General features: G+C 40.1%; 1 protein-coding gene across 2 annotated transcripts in view; it reads left to right on the forward strand.

Annotated features, from left to right (window-relative positions):
• Positions 1–7,647, forward strand: part of zbtb34 (zinc finger and BTB domain containing 34) — a 15,598-nt gene extending 7,951 nt beyond the window's left edge. For both annotated transcript variants that reach the window (XM_019862884.1, XM_019862885.1), the window contains exon 2: positions 4,873–7,647. In XM_019862884.1, coding sequence (XP_019718443.1) covers positions 4,873–6,435 — 1,563 coding nt within the window. In that variant the 3' untranslated portion in view covers positions 6,436–7,647. The remainder of the gene's footprint in view (positions 1–4,872) is intronic.
• The last annotated feature ends 8,912 nt before the right edge of the window (positions 7,648–16,559 follow it).

The following is a 16,559-nucleotide window of genomic DNA, read 5'->3' on the forward strand; positions in this document are numbered from 1 at the left end:
TATATATATATATCCTTGTGATATTTCAGGGTAGAGCTAAGCTGAAAAAATGTATCACGATATAAGTAATCTTATGCCAGTCCTATCAAATGTATTTTCTATTCGTATCGATCGTGTGTCTATACATATTGATATTGCCTCATTGTTAAGCCTTTTTTCAGGGTCTGACATTAAGACTTATTGAGTGGTGTCGAGGGATGTAACGATACAACAATATCTCTATTAAAATTGCCACAATGTCATCGTCACAATAATAAAAGCACCATCATTAAACAGGCCAAGTTATGTTCCATTTGTGCAGTTCCAGCAACCTTTGGTGGTTAATTAATTGGTGCATTTTAATTTGTGACCAACGTAGACCATGATATTTTGCGCCGCTGAGCCAATAAGAGCAAATGACAAGAAAATGACTGGTAAAATTGTTTGTCACCGCTGGTATATACAAAAAGACAATATTGTGGGTTTTTTTTCTTTTCATAAAATTGAGTTTTTATACAGTGTCATGAGATTTTCTTAAGGCCAAACAAAAAGATAGTGTGTTTCCGGTAACATGAAATTTCAGCATAGGGTCGGTAGGTCGGACAAAGTTTTTTTTTTAATTTATTTTTTTTTTATTAATCTTTTTTTTCCCTATCAAAAATTTAAACAAAATAACCATAAAACATAAAACGAGAAGACACTGAACCCGCCGTTCCGCAGCCGGCGGCGCCGCCACCTGTTTAGTTTTCTCCCCGCTCCGGACTCGGGGGGCAGGGGCGCGCCGCCGCCTCCGCCGACGCACACGCTCAATGTGAATATCGCGAGAGTTTGCACTGATGTAAACCCTCTACACAAAAATGGAGAGGGTTGTTTGAAAAAAATGCCGACCGTAAAGTTTTTTTTCGACGTAGAAATTCTCGGCCGTTCGGGTTACCGGAAACACACTACTTTTTTTTCTACGCCTAATATCGCCAACCTCCAATTATCATCATTATCATCTTCCGTAGTGGTGACCTTGTTGGGCCACCATGAGCTAAGTTGTCGTGACCTTGTCACAACCGTTATTGGCCCCATCTATCACACCATAATATGATGAGTTGCCATGAGCGTCTTCTATACTGTTTCGTTGTGCTAACCTCAGGAAAATCAAGGCAATGCAATTGCATCAAGTTAATTTTGATCCTTCCAAGTTTGAAGAAAGTGGATTCAAATTGAAGCAAGTTACCGCGATATACGTATGTGGGCTCGATGGTTCACATTTGTTCTTGTGGGGACTAGCTGCCATATTCATCACTGCACAGGATGCTTAAGTTAGCATACTAAGATTATATAAGACTATCAAACATCTATCCATCCATCCATTTTCTGATCCGCTTTATCCTCACGAGGTTCGCGAGCGTGCCGGAGCCTATCCCAGCCGTCTCCAGGCAGTAGGCGGGGTACACCCTGAACTGTTTGCCTGCCAATCACAGGGCACACAGAGACGAACAACCATTCGAAACTCACAGTCACGCCTTGGGACAATTTAGAGTGTTCCATTAACCTGCCGTGCATGTTTTTGGAATGTGGGAGGAAACCGCAGTACCCGGAAAAAACCCACACAGGCACATGGAGATCATGCAAACTCCACACAGGAAGGCGGGAGCATAATCTTTCATAATTTTGCAGCTGTAAATTGGGAATTTCTCCATTGTGAGACAAATAAAGGTTTTTTTTATCTTATCTTGTCTGATCTTAATTGAGGATTATGTAACTAGTCAATCTAAATGCTTAACTGTAAGAGAACGTTAATAACATTGAATATAGTTTTCAATTTCACCTGCATTTATACTCAGATCTTGCTCAGTGTCGGCACAATGTGACATACTGTATGGCCACTGTCGTAGTGTAAGATGGAAAAACATGGCAAAGTTGGTCACAGATCAGAAGAATTAAGAGTGAAATGAGTCCTGTACCAAAACAGAGGAGGGGGTTGGTGAAGTCCAGTGAACGAATTATTTATTTCCTATCAATGTGTCTTCATTTGAATTTATTTCCAGTACTTATTTATGTTAATTAAATATTTCCAAAACTTCCAGTTATAGGAAGAATATTTTCTTTTAGCGGCTCATGTCTGTCAAAAAAACACAAATTCATATTGAAAGGTGGCAACACAATGGACAAGTTGTGGACTCTGCAGTTCTGAGATTTTTTGCTTGAATCTGGGCTCTGGCCTTCCTGTGTGGAGTTTGCATGGGTGGGTTTTCCCCAAGTACAACATCGTGTTGTCTGTTTCTCAACGGGAGCTTTCAGACCCTCGTGTTCTGTTTCAATTAGCGGCATGTGTCTGTTTCATAATGTTAAAATAACTTGGACATGCTACCCCCTTTGGTTGCAGCAGCCTTGAAACATTCTCTGCTACATATACAGGAGCTAAATCACAGGTTATTCTCTAAAATATTGTTTCCTGTGTGGAAATATGTTGACATTGTGTTTAGAAAATGTGTCACTAAACCATTTTTCCCCCTTTGATTTGTGATCAAGTCGAGCGCTATCGAGTGGCAGTCAACTCACTTCACGACAAGCAGCAGCTTGCCAGTTAATGAACAAGTCTTCAGTGGCTTCAAGCTGTTTATTGCAATGTTTATTGTCAAACTGAACATAAAACAAAGATGATTATCAGTTTTGTATTGAAAACAACATAGCTTTGCTTGAGGTAAGTCCATTTAGCTTTAAGCTAACAAACAATGCAAAATGCTATAGTTTGGCTCACAAATAGTATCAGTGTTAAGGGGTTAGAACTTTTAAAGGCCATTGATATTTGCACACAAACGGTATCTATACAATACTTTTTATTTGAAAGCACTTTTCACAGTACTCAGATAACCTTTATTTGTCCCACACTGGGGACATTTGCAGTCTACAGCAGCAGAATGGGGTGGGGGTTAGAAAAGAAAAAACAAAGCGTTGCATGCACAAGTAAATGTTTCAGAAAAAGAACTGTACACAGTTTAGAATGCAATATAAATATAAGATATAGATATAAGCATACTGTATATGCAACGGCATATACTGTATGCAGCATAACATTGCTGTGCTTTTTACAATGGTTACAGGTTTTCACGTATGTTTATTCAGCAGCCTGACAGCAGTTGGTAGGAACAAGCGGCGGTATCTCTCCCTCTTGCAGCGCGGGTGTAACGGTCTCTGGCTGAAGGAGCTACCAAGTGCTGTCAGGGCTGACTGAAGGGGGTGGGAGGGACTGTCCATCATAGCTTTTAGCTTAGCTAGCATCCTCCTGTTGCCCACCTCCTCCAGAGTGTCCAGGGAGCAGCCCAGGACAGAAATGGCCCTCCTGACCAGTCGCTCCAGTCTCTTTCTGTCCCGGGCCAATATATATACATATATATATATAGCGCATATTGGAGGTTTATCAGTTTTTTTCTTTCTTTTTTTTTTTTTTGTTTTAATAATTGGGGGGTTGATTTTATTTTTCACAATGCATTTCAGTGGCCGTCAATTATATGCAGATTCTCGCTCTTTGAAGCCTGGTCTTTCTCCCTCCCAAATCGTGGTGGTCCGCTGTTTTTGATTGATTGATTGATTGATTGAATTTATTTGGGGATAGCACAGAAAACAGGCATCACCAAAATTAAAACACGATAAAGCCCCCAAGGCCTTATTTCCATTGTGCTACTTAACATGCAGAAGACATAAAACAAAGACAAAAAAGGGCAGCATCATGTTATCAGCAAATCTAATAGGTAAAAAAAAAAAAAGCATTTCTAGCTTTCACTCAATTCATGTAAAAGCTATGTACACAAGTACATAAAAATAAAACATTCATTTTTCTGGTAAATGCAAAATCAGGGTCAAGGCAGCAGCAGCGCAATAACACTATACTAAAATTTTAACTATGTAAATTAGTTTATTAACATGAAAATAAATAACTACATGTGCACGCCATTGGCAGTCTTTAAAAGCCAAATATTACAGGACATAATGGTTCTTCATAAAAATTCATAGAGAGATCAATGTAATCATCAATCTAAACGTTCAGAAAATTGTTATCACTGGTAAAGCGCAGCAAGTCTTTTGCGTGAGACATTATTCAGAAGTTTTAAGCCTAACACAACCCATTTTCACCCACCCAATTCTGAATGTATTGAATTCTACATCCACATGCATGCACCGTGCACTGGGTGTTAACTTTTTATCCCAGCCTACAGTATGTTTGTACTACATTGTTCACTTGCCACCCCAAAAACAATGTTGCCAGACCTGTTCTACGTTTTTTAAGACAGCCATACGCCAAGCGACCCGACCGCGTGTTCCTTTTGATTGCGGTTCAAAATATGCATCACAAGTGAATGGCTTTGGAACAACGCAGAAGTGACGGCCAATCCAAATCTCAGCTCATATCACATGATCTGTCTGGAAAGAAATAACGTGGAGAATAGTAGAAGGGGAGTTTGCAGTTTTTAGCCTGATTTCTGTAATTCTCATTTGCACGACCGTGATTCTACAGCCGTTCTCTAGCCATTCATATTTGCATGCACTTCTGAATTTTCTGTTATTTCTATTAGTTCTTCTGTTACCAAAAAACAAAAAAAAGGGTTCATCATTGTATAAATACTTCATCCCGGCTCCGGCCTTCCTGTGTGGAGTTTGCATGTTCTCCCCGGGCCTGTGTGGGTTTTCTTCAGGTTCTCCGGTTTCCTCCCACATTCCAAAAACATGCATGGCAGGCTGATTGAACACTCTAAATTGTCCCGAGGCTCCAGCACCCTCCCCCCCCCGCGACCCTTGTGAGGATAAAGCGGATCGGAAAATGAACGAAAAAATGACTGACAAATGAGATACCCCTGTATGTTTCTTTGCTAATGTTTTCTGTTTGTTGTCTTTCCCCCTCAGGTGGTTGACAAACTGGAGAAGCAGATTCAAGAAATGGACGACGGCAGCTACATCGAGTTTGATGTGCCGGAGTTCAGCAACACCGTCCTGACTCAGCTCAATGAGTTGCGACTACAGGGCAAGTTATGTGACATCATTGTTCACATACAGGGTCAGCCATTCCGCGCCCACAAGGCCGTCCTGGCAGCGAGCTCACCCTACTTTCGAGACCACTCAGCGCTCAGCACCATGAGTGGCCTTTCGATCTCAGTCATCAAAAGCCCTGAGGTGTTTGAGCAGCTTCTTGCATTCTGCTACACAGGTCATATGTCCCTGCAGCTCAAGGACATTATCAGTTTCCTGACTGCTGCCAGCTTTCTGCAGATGCAGGTCATTATTGACAAGTGTACTCAGATCCTTGAGAGCATCCACTCCAAAATAAGCCTCCCAGTTAATACCTGCAGCCCAGAGAAGGATGATTCGCAGACCGATCGCAACGGGGTCAACGACAGCAACCTCTTTGTCAACCCCACGCAGATCTCCCCCCCTTACTACTCCCGTCAGAGTCACGCAGGACACGAAGCACGCCTGGATCTTGCAGGAAAAGCCCTTGGTCGCGGACGACCGCAGCAAGAGGAAGGCCAGTCAGATCGCGGCAGCACCGATAGCGTGTCAGAGCATGACGCACCCATGGAAGGAGAAATGGAGCAAGTGGAACTCATTGGCAAAGATGGGCAAGTAACGGATGTGCACGTGAAAGTAGAAAAAACGGAGAGGCCGACCTACTCGGACAGTTCCTCAGCTGGCGATGATGGCTACCACACAGAGTTGGTCGACGGAGAGCAAGTTCTGGCTGTTAGCGTGGGTTCTTATGGTCCAGTTATCCAGTCTGCTGCCTATTCCTACTCAGGGCTGTCTTCGCCATGCTTCGTTAACCTCAGTAGTTCCAGTCCATCCCGTTCCATACTCAGCGGCTTCAGAGGTGGGAGAGCCAGAGCAAAGCGCCCCCTGGCCATCCCGGCAGCAGTACTGAGTCACATCAAACAGGGGTCAGATGACAGCGAACCCGCCGTGGGACCCACCATGTTGGAGAACGACTTGCGAGAGCGGAGTCTGAGGAGTCAGTGGTACCCGTACAACGAAAGACTCATTTGCGTCTACTGTGGTAAAACCTTCAATCAGAAAGGAAGCCTCGACCGTCACATGCGCCTGCACATGGGCATCACCCCATTTGTTTGTAAATTCTGTGGCAAGAAGTACACAAGGAAAGACCAACTGGAGTACCACATCCGCGGCCACACGGACAACAAGCCCTTCCACTGCCAGATCTGTGGAAAATGCTTCCCATTTCAGGGCACCCTTAACCAGCACCTGAGGAAGAAGCACATGGGAGTGTCCGAGAGCAGCAATCATATGGACTCCCCAGAGAGGACGGAGGCAAGCTCGGATCAGAAAGACCCGGACGAGACCGCTGAGGGGATAGCCTATGAGGCACAATATGCAGAAGAGGCACCTGCCAATGATATGGAGGAGAGTTCCAAATGCAGTCCAGAAGAGGCTCAGGCGTCCAGATGTGATTATTAGGTTCTGCTTCAGGTTAAAGAAGCTTTAAGATTTTTGTTTTGTTTTTTTCCAAATCAATTTAAGGATTTTCCAGCTCCCTCTAATATGGATGTTTCTTACTAAAAGGGGTGCTACCAATTTTGTGAATGCTCGGTGTCAAATGCAGAGGCAAGCGAGTTACTTCGGGAGCGACATCTTACTATTTTTGCTGAGATCCCATTTATCTACACTCACAACACCCTCCTCCAAGCTTCCCTTCCCCCAGATGATTTCTCTTTATATCTGTCCATGTTTTTAGAAACATATTTACAGAGTTATATAGGCATGTTGCAATAATTGAAAATGTGAAAGCTCTGGTAAGATGCTTGTCATATCACCTTTTTACCTGACCTGTTTTTGCACATACGGCCACAGGAGGTCACTCACTTACTAGGAATGATCTATTCTCTCTTTTTTTTTCTTTTCTTTTTTTTTTTTTATTGCAAAGCTTTTTGTGACATATCCGTTCAATACCTCATGATACAACCAACTACATACTCATCACAGTATTCTCACTTCAATGGAACTTACTTGGTTCTACCTCATAGCCAGTAACCTACCGGGCACAGACAAGTTCACTGTTATAAATTCATTTTAGGGTGCATGTACAGTGTTTTGCCAAACCATTTAAAGAATATGCTCTCAATGTATAGCCTTCATAGACAGGGGAAATATTCCTTGTTGATTGTATGGGTTAGACGAACAAGGAGAGGTGATTTGCTCAAGTGACTACATTTAGTATGCTCGTGTTTGTTTTTTGGAACATTAAGAAATAGATATTAAATCGATAGCCCAGTATACTTCAAGTTGTCAGTTTGCTGTCTAAAGTGTTTTCCCAACAAAACACAGGATTTTTACCTCATCGCTAATAGTGGTGGCGTGCTCTTATGTAATCACGGTTTTAGAAATGTTAACTGTGAAAAGGGGCTCACTTGAAGTCCCACATATTCCCCCTACACTGGGATTTGATCAGAATGTGCAACTTCTTTTGACCCGCGTTAGGTAAGGTAAGGTAAGCTACAACTCATTATTCATTCACTGCAGTTGCAACAACTCCCGGATCCGTTCATGCTAAGTAAAGCAAAAGTACTCGTGTCATGTCAATAATATGCAAAAAGCAGCAAAGGAATCTCAGCCATTTTGACATGGTTTTTCTTCCATTATTTGCAAGGACGATTGTTTTTTTTTGTTGTTGTTGTTGTTTGTTTGTTTTCTCCTTTCATTCTATCCGACAAACCCATCTCCAATGAAGTTGGGAGATTGTGTTAAACATAAATAAAAACAGAATACGATTTGCAAATCATGTTCAACCAATATTTAATTGAATACACTACAAAGAGACATTCAATGTTCAAACTGATAAAAAGATGTTTTTTAGCAAATAATCCTTAATTTACAATTTTATGGCTGCAACATCCCAAAAAAAAAAAAAAAAAAACGATGGGACAAGAGTCAAAAAAGAATGAGAAATTTGAGGATTGCTCATCAAACACCTGTTTGGAACGTCCCGCAGGTAAACCGGTTGACTGGGAACCGGTGTGCTCCACGATTGGGCATAAAAGGAGCTTCCCTGAATTGCTCAGTCATTTACAAGCAAAGATGTGGCAAGGTTCACCTCTTTGTGTACAACTGCGTGAGAAAATAGTCAAAACGGTTCAAGGACAATTTTCCTCAACATACAATTGCAAGTAATTTAAGGATTTCATCACCTACGGGCCATAATATTGTCTAAAAGTTCAGAGAACTTTGGCAATATCACTGCATGTAAGCAGGAAGGGCGAAAACCAATATTAAATGCCCATGACCTTCAATCCCTGCATCAAAAACTGACATCAATGTGGAAAGGATATCACCACATGGGCTCCGGAACACTTCAGATAACCGATGTCAGTAAATACAGTTAGGTACCACATCCATAAGTGCAACTTAAAACTTGTATGCAACTCGAAAGCCATTTTTTTTGACAACACCCAGAAACGCCGCCAGCTTCTCTGGGCCCAAACTCATCTAAGATAGACTTATGAAAAGTGGAAATGTCTTCTGTGGTCTGCCATCCAAGCAACATCTTTTTCCTTGGATGCCCGTTTATTTCAGTAGAACAATGCCAAACCGCATTTTGCACATGTCACAAAAGCGGCTTTGTCGTAAAAGCACAAGGGTACTAAACTGACCTACCTGCAGTCCAGTCATGTCTCCATTATGAAGCGTAAACTACGGCAACGGAGACCCCGGACTGTTGAACAGTTGAAGCCTTAGATCAAGCAAGACTGGCAAAGAATTCGCATCCTCAGTTCCCATCCATTTTTAAATATTGAAATAAAAGGTGATGAATACAATGGTAAACATGACCTTGTCCCAGCTTTTTTTGGGACGCTTAGCAGCCATAAAATTCCAAATTCGTGATTATATGCTAAAAATAAAGTTGATCAGTTTGAATCTTACATGTCCTGTCTTTGTAATGCATCCAATCAAATATACGTTGAACATGATTTGCAAATCATCAGTTTTTATTGGTATGAAACACAACATCCCAACTTCATTGGAATTGGGTTTGTACCCGCCGTCTTAGTTTTCTGCATTGGTGCGGCGCAAATGTTAATGTTAAGACCAATGTTGTTTTCAGCAGTCAATACCACTTTTTGTTTGACATGTGTGGCTAAAAGAAAAGATATGTAAATGTTAAAGGAGGTGGTGAAAGTATATAATACAAAGTATTGATGCACTTTGCATAGTTAGTGGGGAAGGTTTGGGTGTCCCAGTGAGAGTTTGCTAATCTCCTTTTAAATCTGATACTGCAGTGTCAAGAGTAGTACAGTACTACCCTCACAGCAGTTACTACAACAAGATGAGACTCTGCAACCGCAAGATTACTCATGGTTACAAATCATGCAAAATGTCTTTGTTGTGTTTTTACTGTTTTATTAAACCATGGGGATTGGGCGTTGGGTAGAGATTAGTATGTAAAGACTGTTTTATATCCATTGTGATTTCCTTGTTGATTCTTAAAAGGCACTTGGAAGGCCTGATTGATTATCCTTTCATAGCGATTTGGTAATTTGAAGCTCAGCTCATGTGGTCTCTTTTTGAAACAACATTGCTCTCTTATTATCCATCCAAATGAGTCAATGCCTTTTTCTTTTTCCTTTTTTTTTTTTTTTTTTTTTGTGGTGCAATTTTGCTTGATAGCAATATGACGTGGTCTTTTGCCAAGTTGAATTAAGATTATAATTTTCTCATGTGCAGTCTTTATCTTTACTGGGCAATTGAGAGTGCATCGCATTTCTGTGGAATTCACTCGAATGCGGTTGTCATTCTGTTGGGTTTTTTTTTCTGTACGTGTTTCTTACTTACAGTTTTAGTTAATAACCACATTTTGATCCCAACATCAACTGAACGCTTTAAAATGAATGTTTACCACATTTATTTCCATTATTTTTAACTTTGTCCGTTACTGATGAGTTTTAATTTGATTTTGCCAATAATTGCCCAGAAATGATTTGCAAGTGAAAGGTGCAAACTGTTTTGTTTTGTTGTTTTTTTTTTTTTTTTGTGCCATGAGTTCATGCCAAAGATTAGCTCATTGTTTTTGAAGTGTACATTTTTGATTTCCTAAGTGAATGCTTACCAAAAGGAATGGGTGATTCGTGAAAGGTAGGCCGAATTAATTGCGATTTGAAAGGAATGTACGCGCCCCACTGAAAACAATCATTTGTAACAAATCTGACCAATTTGCGATGAAGGCGATATGAGAATTAGCAACATTCATTCAAGCCATAAAATAGGTGATAGTAAATTATGTGCAATCGGTAATGTAATTGTGTGAAGCCAATGTAAACAAAGGAGAGAGTCCTTCACAACAAGTGGCATTTCAACCTAGTGCCTTCCCACAAGCTTTACCTTTCAGAGTTTGGCACTTGGAAGAATGTGCCTGGTTTCTTTTTAAATGGATTGCATCAAGAGGTTTTGATGAAACCGCCACATACATGTATTGTAAAGTAGTACCAAGAAGAAATGAGTTGTCCACCGTCATTCATTTTTGTACTTTTTCAGCTCATGTCCTCTACCACCTTGTTCCCTTTTGACTCAAAGGAAAGACTTTTTGGTTTGTTTCAGATTTTATTTGATCGTCATGGGACAAATGACTATCTGAGGTAGCAAGTGATAACAATCAAACGAGGCTCTTGCCTTGGACTCAGAGAGAGATTTGTTGATCCCTCCGCTCTAGCCAGTGAGGACAATCCCGTCTACAGTATGTGCCGTACTTTTTCCGTCTTTCAATGAATGAAGGAAGGAGATGCATGGAACGCGAAAAATGTACTTCCCTCTCCTGCTCCAACACTGGCGGGGAGCAGCTGCTTAAAAATTTAGTCAAGTATGTGTGCATTTTAAATAAAATGAAGAAAGGAAAAGAAGAAAAAAAAACGCTTACCCTATACTGTAGTCGAATTGCACGTTTCGCAACCACAAAATTTAGTTACAATTGCCAATGGATAATTTTTAAAAAAGTTATTGAATTTTTGTCATTGATTGTGCACTTAACAGTTCCCATTAATAGTACCTCTGGAAATTGTATCTATCCAGCTATAATGGCCTCATTTGCTTTAGCAGGTTCCTTTCCCCGTGAAAAGATGCTTTTTGACTAATAAGGTTTTGTTTTCTTATCAAATAAGTATATAAGTCCATGTATAGGTAAATGGCGGGGGTATTGTTTAAATGCTTTTCTTGTAGCTATATTTACTTAAGTCATAGTACACACACAAAACCAACTGACCTTGGCTCACACTCTCGTTGACTTTTTCTTAGTTCCACACACAATGCAGGAGATGCATTATGGGCCACAAGTAATCAAAAGGAAGTGTTTACAGGGAAGGCTGTCCGACTACTTTTTGAAATTGCAGCTCATCCTCTTCTTAAATTCACTTCAGGTAGTTTACAAACACTGATACTGGCTTAGAAAAGAAAAATCTTAAGTCTTCCATACCTTCTTTTCGGTTTCTGTCCACTGTGTATTATTAAAAGAAAGCAATAAACTTTTATAAAAGTGGTGTATTTGGATCATCAAGCCTATTGAAATATTGGCCTGTCATATCAAATAAACTGAATGTCAGGGAGCTGTTAAATTAAAATAGAAGCAGGATAATTTGATATTGATTTTTTTTTTGGTTTTTTTGTTTTCTATCCGCTGACAAAGTTTGGACAGGTTGGCTTCCTCTTTAAAAAAAAAAAAATTCTCATGATATACGCTGTGTATATATTAAAGGAAACACGTGTTTATGGTCAAAATCCAGCGATAATTGGTTAACTGCAGCAGAAGAACTGAGCATGTGGCTCAGTCATCCACTCTGCACTGGGCAGAGTTGCACCTCCAGCTGTGTCAAAATAAGAAAGGGATTTTTGGGCTGTCTAGCCACGTTTTGCGAATGGGCTGTGTGTTGTCATGTTCTGATTTGGTGGACACTTCTGGCTCTTAAGTTGCAGAGACTGTCGGGATTCGCTCAATATCAACTCCCTCAACGCACTATAATGTCTCTTGCTCATGCATTTGGGAACAAGGCAAAAAACAAACAAACAAAAAGTTGGAACTCTCAACTCAGGGTATATAGTGTTTTAAAATGGTCTCATTGGGCCGCATCCTATGTCCATAATCGTGCACTTCTCTTCAGGTGGGGGTGCAAGTCCTCAAGTCAGTGGTTTCCATGCATTCTGCCTCAAGGTCTCAATGAGTCCATTGCGTTCCACTGAGCTGAAGACTTCTGTCCAGAGAAGGGCCACCAAAACCGAGTCATGACAGCACATGTGTCCCAACTCCTGTTTTGTTCACTCTCCACACAACCTCACAACCCAACTGTGAACCTCAGAACTCTACTGTTTTGTACAACTATGAAGTAAATGAAGCTAGCTCAAGCTGACGTATCTATTGCCATTTCTTTTGTTTTATTTTATAGCATGAAATAAAAGTATATTTATTCAAATGATATATTTTACTCATAATCATTCTGTGCAGCTTCATTTTGGTTCTTAAGCTTGTAAATTGCTTTTTTATTAAGGAAAAAAAATGTCAAGACAGAAATGCGTTTGTAAAATAAAGACGCTGATTTGGCAGTTCCTTGTCTTTTTGTATTCTGTTTTGATGAATGCATCATTAGGTACCACAACTGATTTTCGCAAGAAGCTAGAACCATTACAATTACAGATAGATCACTTCTCAATACGTGCTGTAATTATTACAATTATTTGCTTTTTGTAGCGGTTTCGTCATCTGTTGAATGATGATTTCATCCCCTGGAGGGAGCCACAATTCACCCATTGTAAAGTCACTCACTTTGGAGCTGACGAGCCAGAATGACGTGGCTGTAGTCTGTTATTCACTGGAAGAACACCCGCTGCTACTTAAAATAATAATAACAAAGTGCGATAAAACCAAAAAGCTGTTCAGACGAGCTGCAATGTATCCCATCCTAAAATTTCAAACGGGGTATACTGATTTGATTTTTAAAATTGGGATAATAGTAGCATCCAAATAGATTACGGACTTTTCTTCCATGTGTTTTCAATCAGCAAACGACTCATGCAGGCTTCTTAAATGGAAACTATTGCTCACTGTGCTCCTGTGAACGGCATTTGTGACCCCAAACATGGAGGTATGTTGTTAGGATTAACAAAATTCAAACACCGCAAGTGTAAGGCGACAAGATAACATCCGAAGAGCTCCTTTGGTTTGTGAATCGCAGCTCGCGGGACTGAAGAAATCTCCATCGATGGGGTTGCAAGACGAATCTGCCTGCTGTATGTATATATAGAAGCGCAAACGAGTCAAAATTACACACTGAAATAAACATTTTGGAAAACAATCTAAAGAATGACCATTAAATTGCAAAATAAAGCAACATGACTATGAAATGTAATTTATTCTAATGTTCTTATCATTAAATGTTTCATATTTATTCTTACAATGCCATGCTTTTAAAATAATTATTTATGTTCCATGATTATATAAAGTAAAAAAAAAAATACAGTCTTTATTTCTGAATGTCCTTTTTCCACAATGGCCTTTCACCATGTCGTTTTTTCAGCATGACTTGCTCTGTCAATCAAATCACATGAGGCGCAGCCAGTTCACTGATTGGCTGTCACCATCACGGTGACAGCCGAAAAAGAACGTTTTAACCTTTGTGAGTTTTCATGAAAATTGTTTTCCTCTCACCTTGCTGGGGGCAACTCCAAATCCAATCCAAAAATGGACAGATTGTTTTACTCTGCCCTATATTAATGGCATGTGCATTCACTTAAGAAAAAATAAAACTGAAATGCTGAAAGTGAGACAGAGAACATGTCCCCTGCACTTTTTTTCAGAGTTCAGCTTCGACAGAACAATAGTGGTATATGCGTGCTTAACGTGCAGGTGCCACAGTTTTCCATGAATTCTGAGCTCAAATTTCATTCATTGTTGATAATTGTAACAATCATTTGCCATTGCAATTGTGGATGTGAGATTATATACTGAGGTGACAATTCATGTACAATACATAAATATGGTTTTCATAGTCATCGTGGCCCTCTGCAGAAAACCATACACCCCAGGAGAGTTTTTGTACTTATATGACTGTTCGGTATAGGAACAAATATTTGTACTGTTTATAATGGTCCTATGATGGTACAGTACAGTATTACAGTTACAAGAATGTTCCAGTACTTTTAAATCGGAGTACAATTTCGCAGTGCCACAGTCAACTTTTTTTCTTTATGAAATAGTTAATAGTGGAACAGTGGATGACTGATTAGCACGTCCGCCTCACAGTGCAGAGGTGCAGGGTTCGATTTCTCCTCAGGCCTTCCTGTGTGGAATTTGCATGTTCTCCCCGTGCCTGCGTGGGTTTTCTCCTGGTACTCCGGTTTCCTCTCATATTCCAAAAACATGCATGGGATGTGAATGGAACACTCTGAATGTTCCATAGGTGTGATTGTGAGCGTGAATGGTTGTTTGTCTATGTGTGCACAGCGATTGTTCAGGGTGTCCCCTAGCTACTTCCTGAAGACAGCCGGGATAGACTCCCACATACCCGCAACCCTCGTGGGGAGAAGCGGATTAGAAAACGGATGGATGGATGATGGATAGTTAATAGTTTGACCTCGGATGTTCCGCTGTATTTCTGAGTGTCTATTTTCACCCGTGAAATAAAAAATGGTGGATAGCAAACAAATAATGTCGAACTCGTCTGTGAGAACCAGTATTTATTTATTTTTTTTATTGACATGAATAAGCGTTACCTTGTTTTTAGCTTCCATTGCAACTACGATGCTTTGGGAAAGTAGGTCATTCCCAAATGAGGCCAAGTATTACAAAATGAAAGAACAGCAAGCACTGGTCTCAGGTGGCTGGTCATAAAATTTGTTTGACATATAACAGGTCAATTTTCATACTCAAATATTCTGACTAATCCCGAGCCGTGTTTTTACGCTTATCCCCACCACATTTGAAAACAAGACAAAAAAAAGGCCTAAGAGATTTTTTTTTTTTTTTTATTGAGTGTTACAGCTGTGCCACGGCCACCTCCCAAATTACTTTGTACGACTGCATGTGTGCTTAACATAAACAACTCCATAAAGAACCAAATGTCTAATAAAGCTCCAAGATGACCAGTTGTGTTCTTGGCTGGCGTTGTCTTGAATTAGTGAATGACTTCAACTCGCGGCTCAAAGCACTCCCAAGGTGCAATAAATTATTTCACCTCTTTCACATATATGTCAACATGTGGCGTGAACTAACCACCACTTAATGCAAAATATTCCGATACCCTACTGTAAATTACTTGCTCGCTGTGCGCAGTAGAATATGAGAACAAAAACGGATGCATAGAGCCAGGAAACTCAGCCCAATCTTGCTTTTTGAATGGCTCTTTGAAACATAAATTCTACACTACGCCTTCAACCTCGCAGTCTTGGTGATCATTTGTTTGGCTTTGACAGCTTTGCTAATACAGCGAGAAGCTTCAGCAGTTATTCATAAACACGCGTCTTTGCAAAGCACAAGTGAGCGTCTCATTTTGGGGAAGCTCTGATTGCATCCTGGCATAAAATGTGTTGATACGATGCCAGCGCGTATAAATCTTCCGACTTCCTTCCTCACTATTGCTTGGGTGGAAGGACTTGTGCTTGGTGGAGCTGCTGGAGGACAGACAGGTTTCCATGGTTTTAGGACTTCATTTGAGAGGGGCACGCCAAGGCTCAAAGTATTTTTGTTTTTTTCTTTGGGGAGACGATTTGCTAATGACGGACTTCCTTTCAGGAGCAAAGTTCTTAATTTTGAAGCACAATTTTTTTCAGTGTAATCACAGGGACCTGAAGTTATGGTTTTATGAATCCAAAAATATGACAATATAACAAATGAAAAATTGTGTGTGTGTGTGTGCGTGTGTGTGTGTGTGTATACACACACACACACGCACACACACATCGGTATACACACACTCATTACATCTCAAAAAAGTGGAGTCGTTCGGGCACATGACTTGGAAAAAGAAGTAGCCAATCTGACAAAACACTTTTGCAGCAGTATAATTTTATGTAGATGTGTGGGGAAAGTATTGACCCTTACAATATTACTGTAGGTGAGATATGGATATACCAGACTATGATATAATGTATAAAAACAAGATGAGTGAACTAACCTGATCATTTTTCTAATAATCCCCATTGATTTTGTCACCTAGTTCCAAACAAAACTAAAATGCTCTTTCCAAGTAAAGTTCTCATCAATCAATATTCCTATTCTTGTTGATGTAACATTAATAATTTCTTGACTTACACTGAATCTAAATTATAATGTATTTTCCCTGTAAACGTCATAAAATTAGATTTATCACATGGCATTCCAATATGTTGGTTTGAAACCATATTAAAAATGCATGAAGGCTACTGTTAACTTCATTCATGAGGGCAGAAAAAAATTCTACTGGAAAAATGGAAATCGGTATCATCTGCAAATAAAAGTGAGAGTGCAGCAAGATCATTCTTGCTGCACTCTCAAACTGTGTGTGTGTGTGTGTGTGTGTGTGTGTGTGTGTGTGTGTGTGTGTGTGTGTATATATATATATATATATATATAT

The sequence above is a fragment of the Hippocampus comes genome, unplaced genomic scaffold, assembly GCF_001891065.2.
Source record: "Hippocampus comes isolate QL1 unplaced genomic scaffold, H_comes_QL1_v1.1 scaffold147, whole genome shotgun sequence".
NCBI lineage: Eukaryota > Metazoa > Chordata > Actinopteri > Syngnathiformes > Syngnathidae > Hippocampus > Hippocampus comes.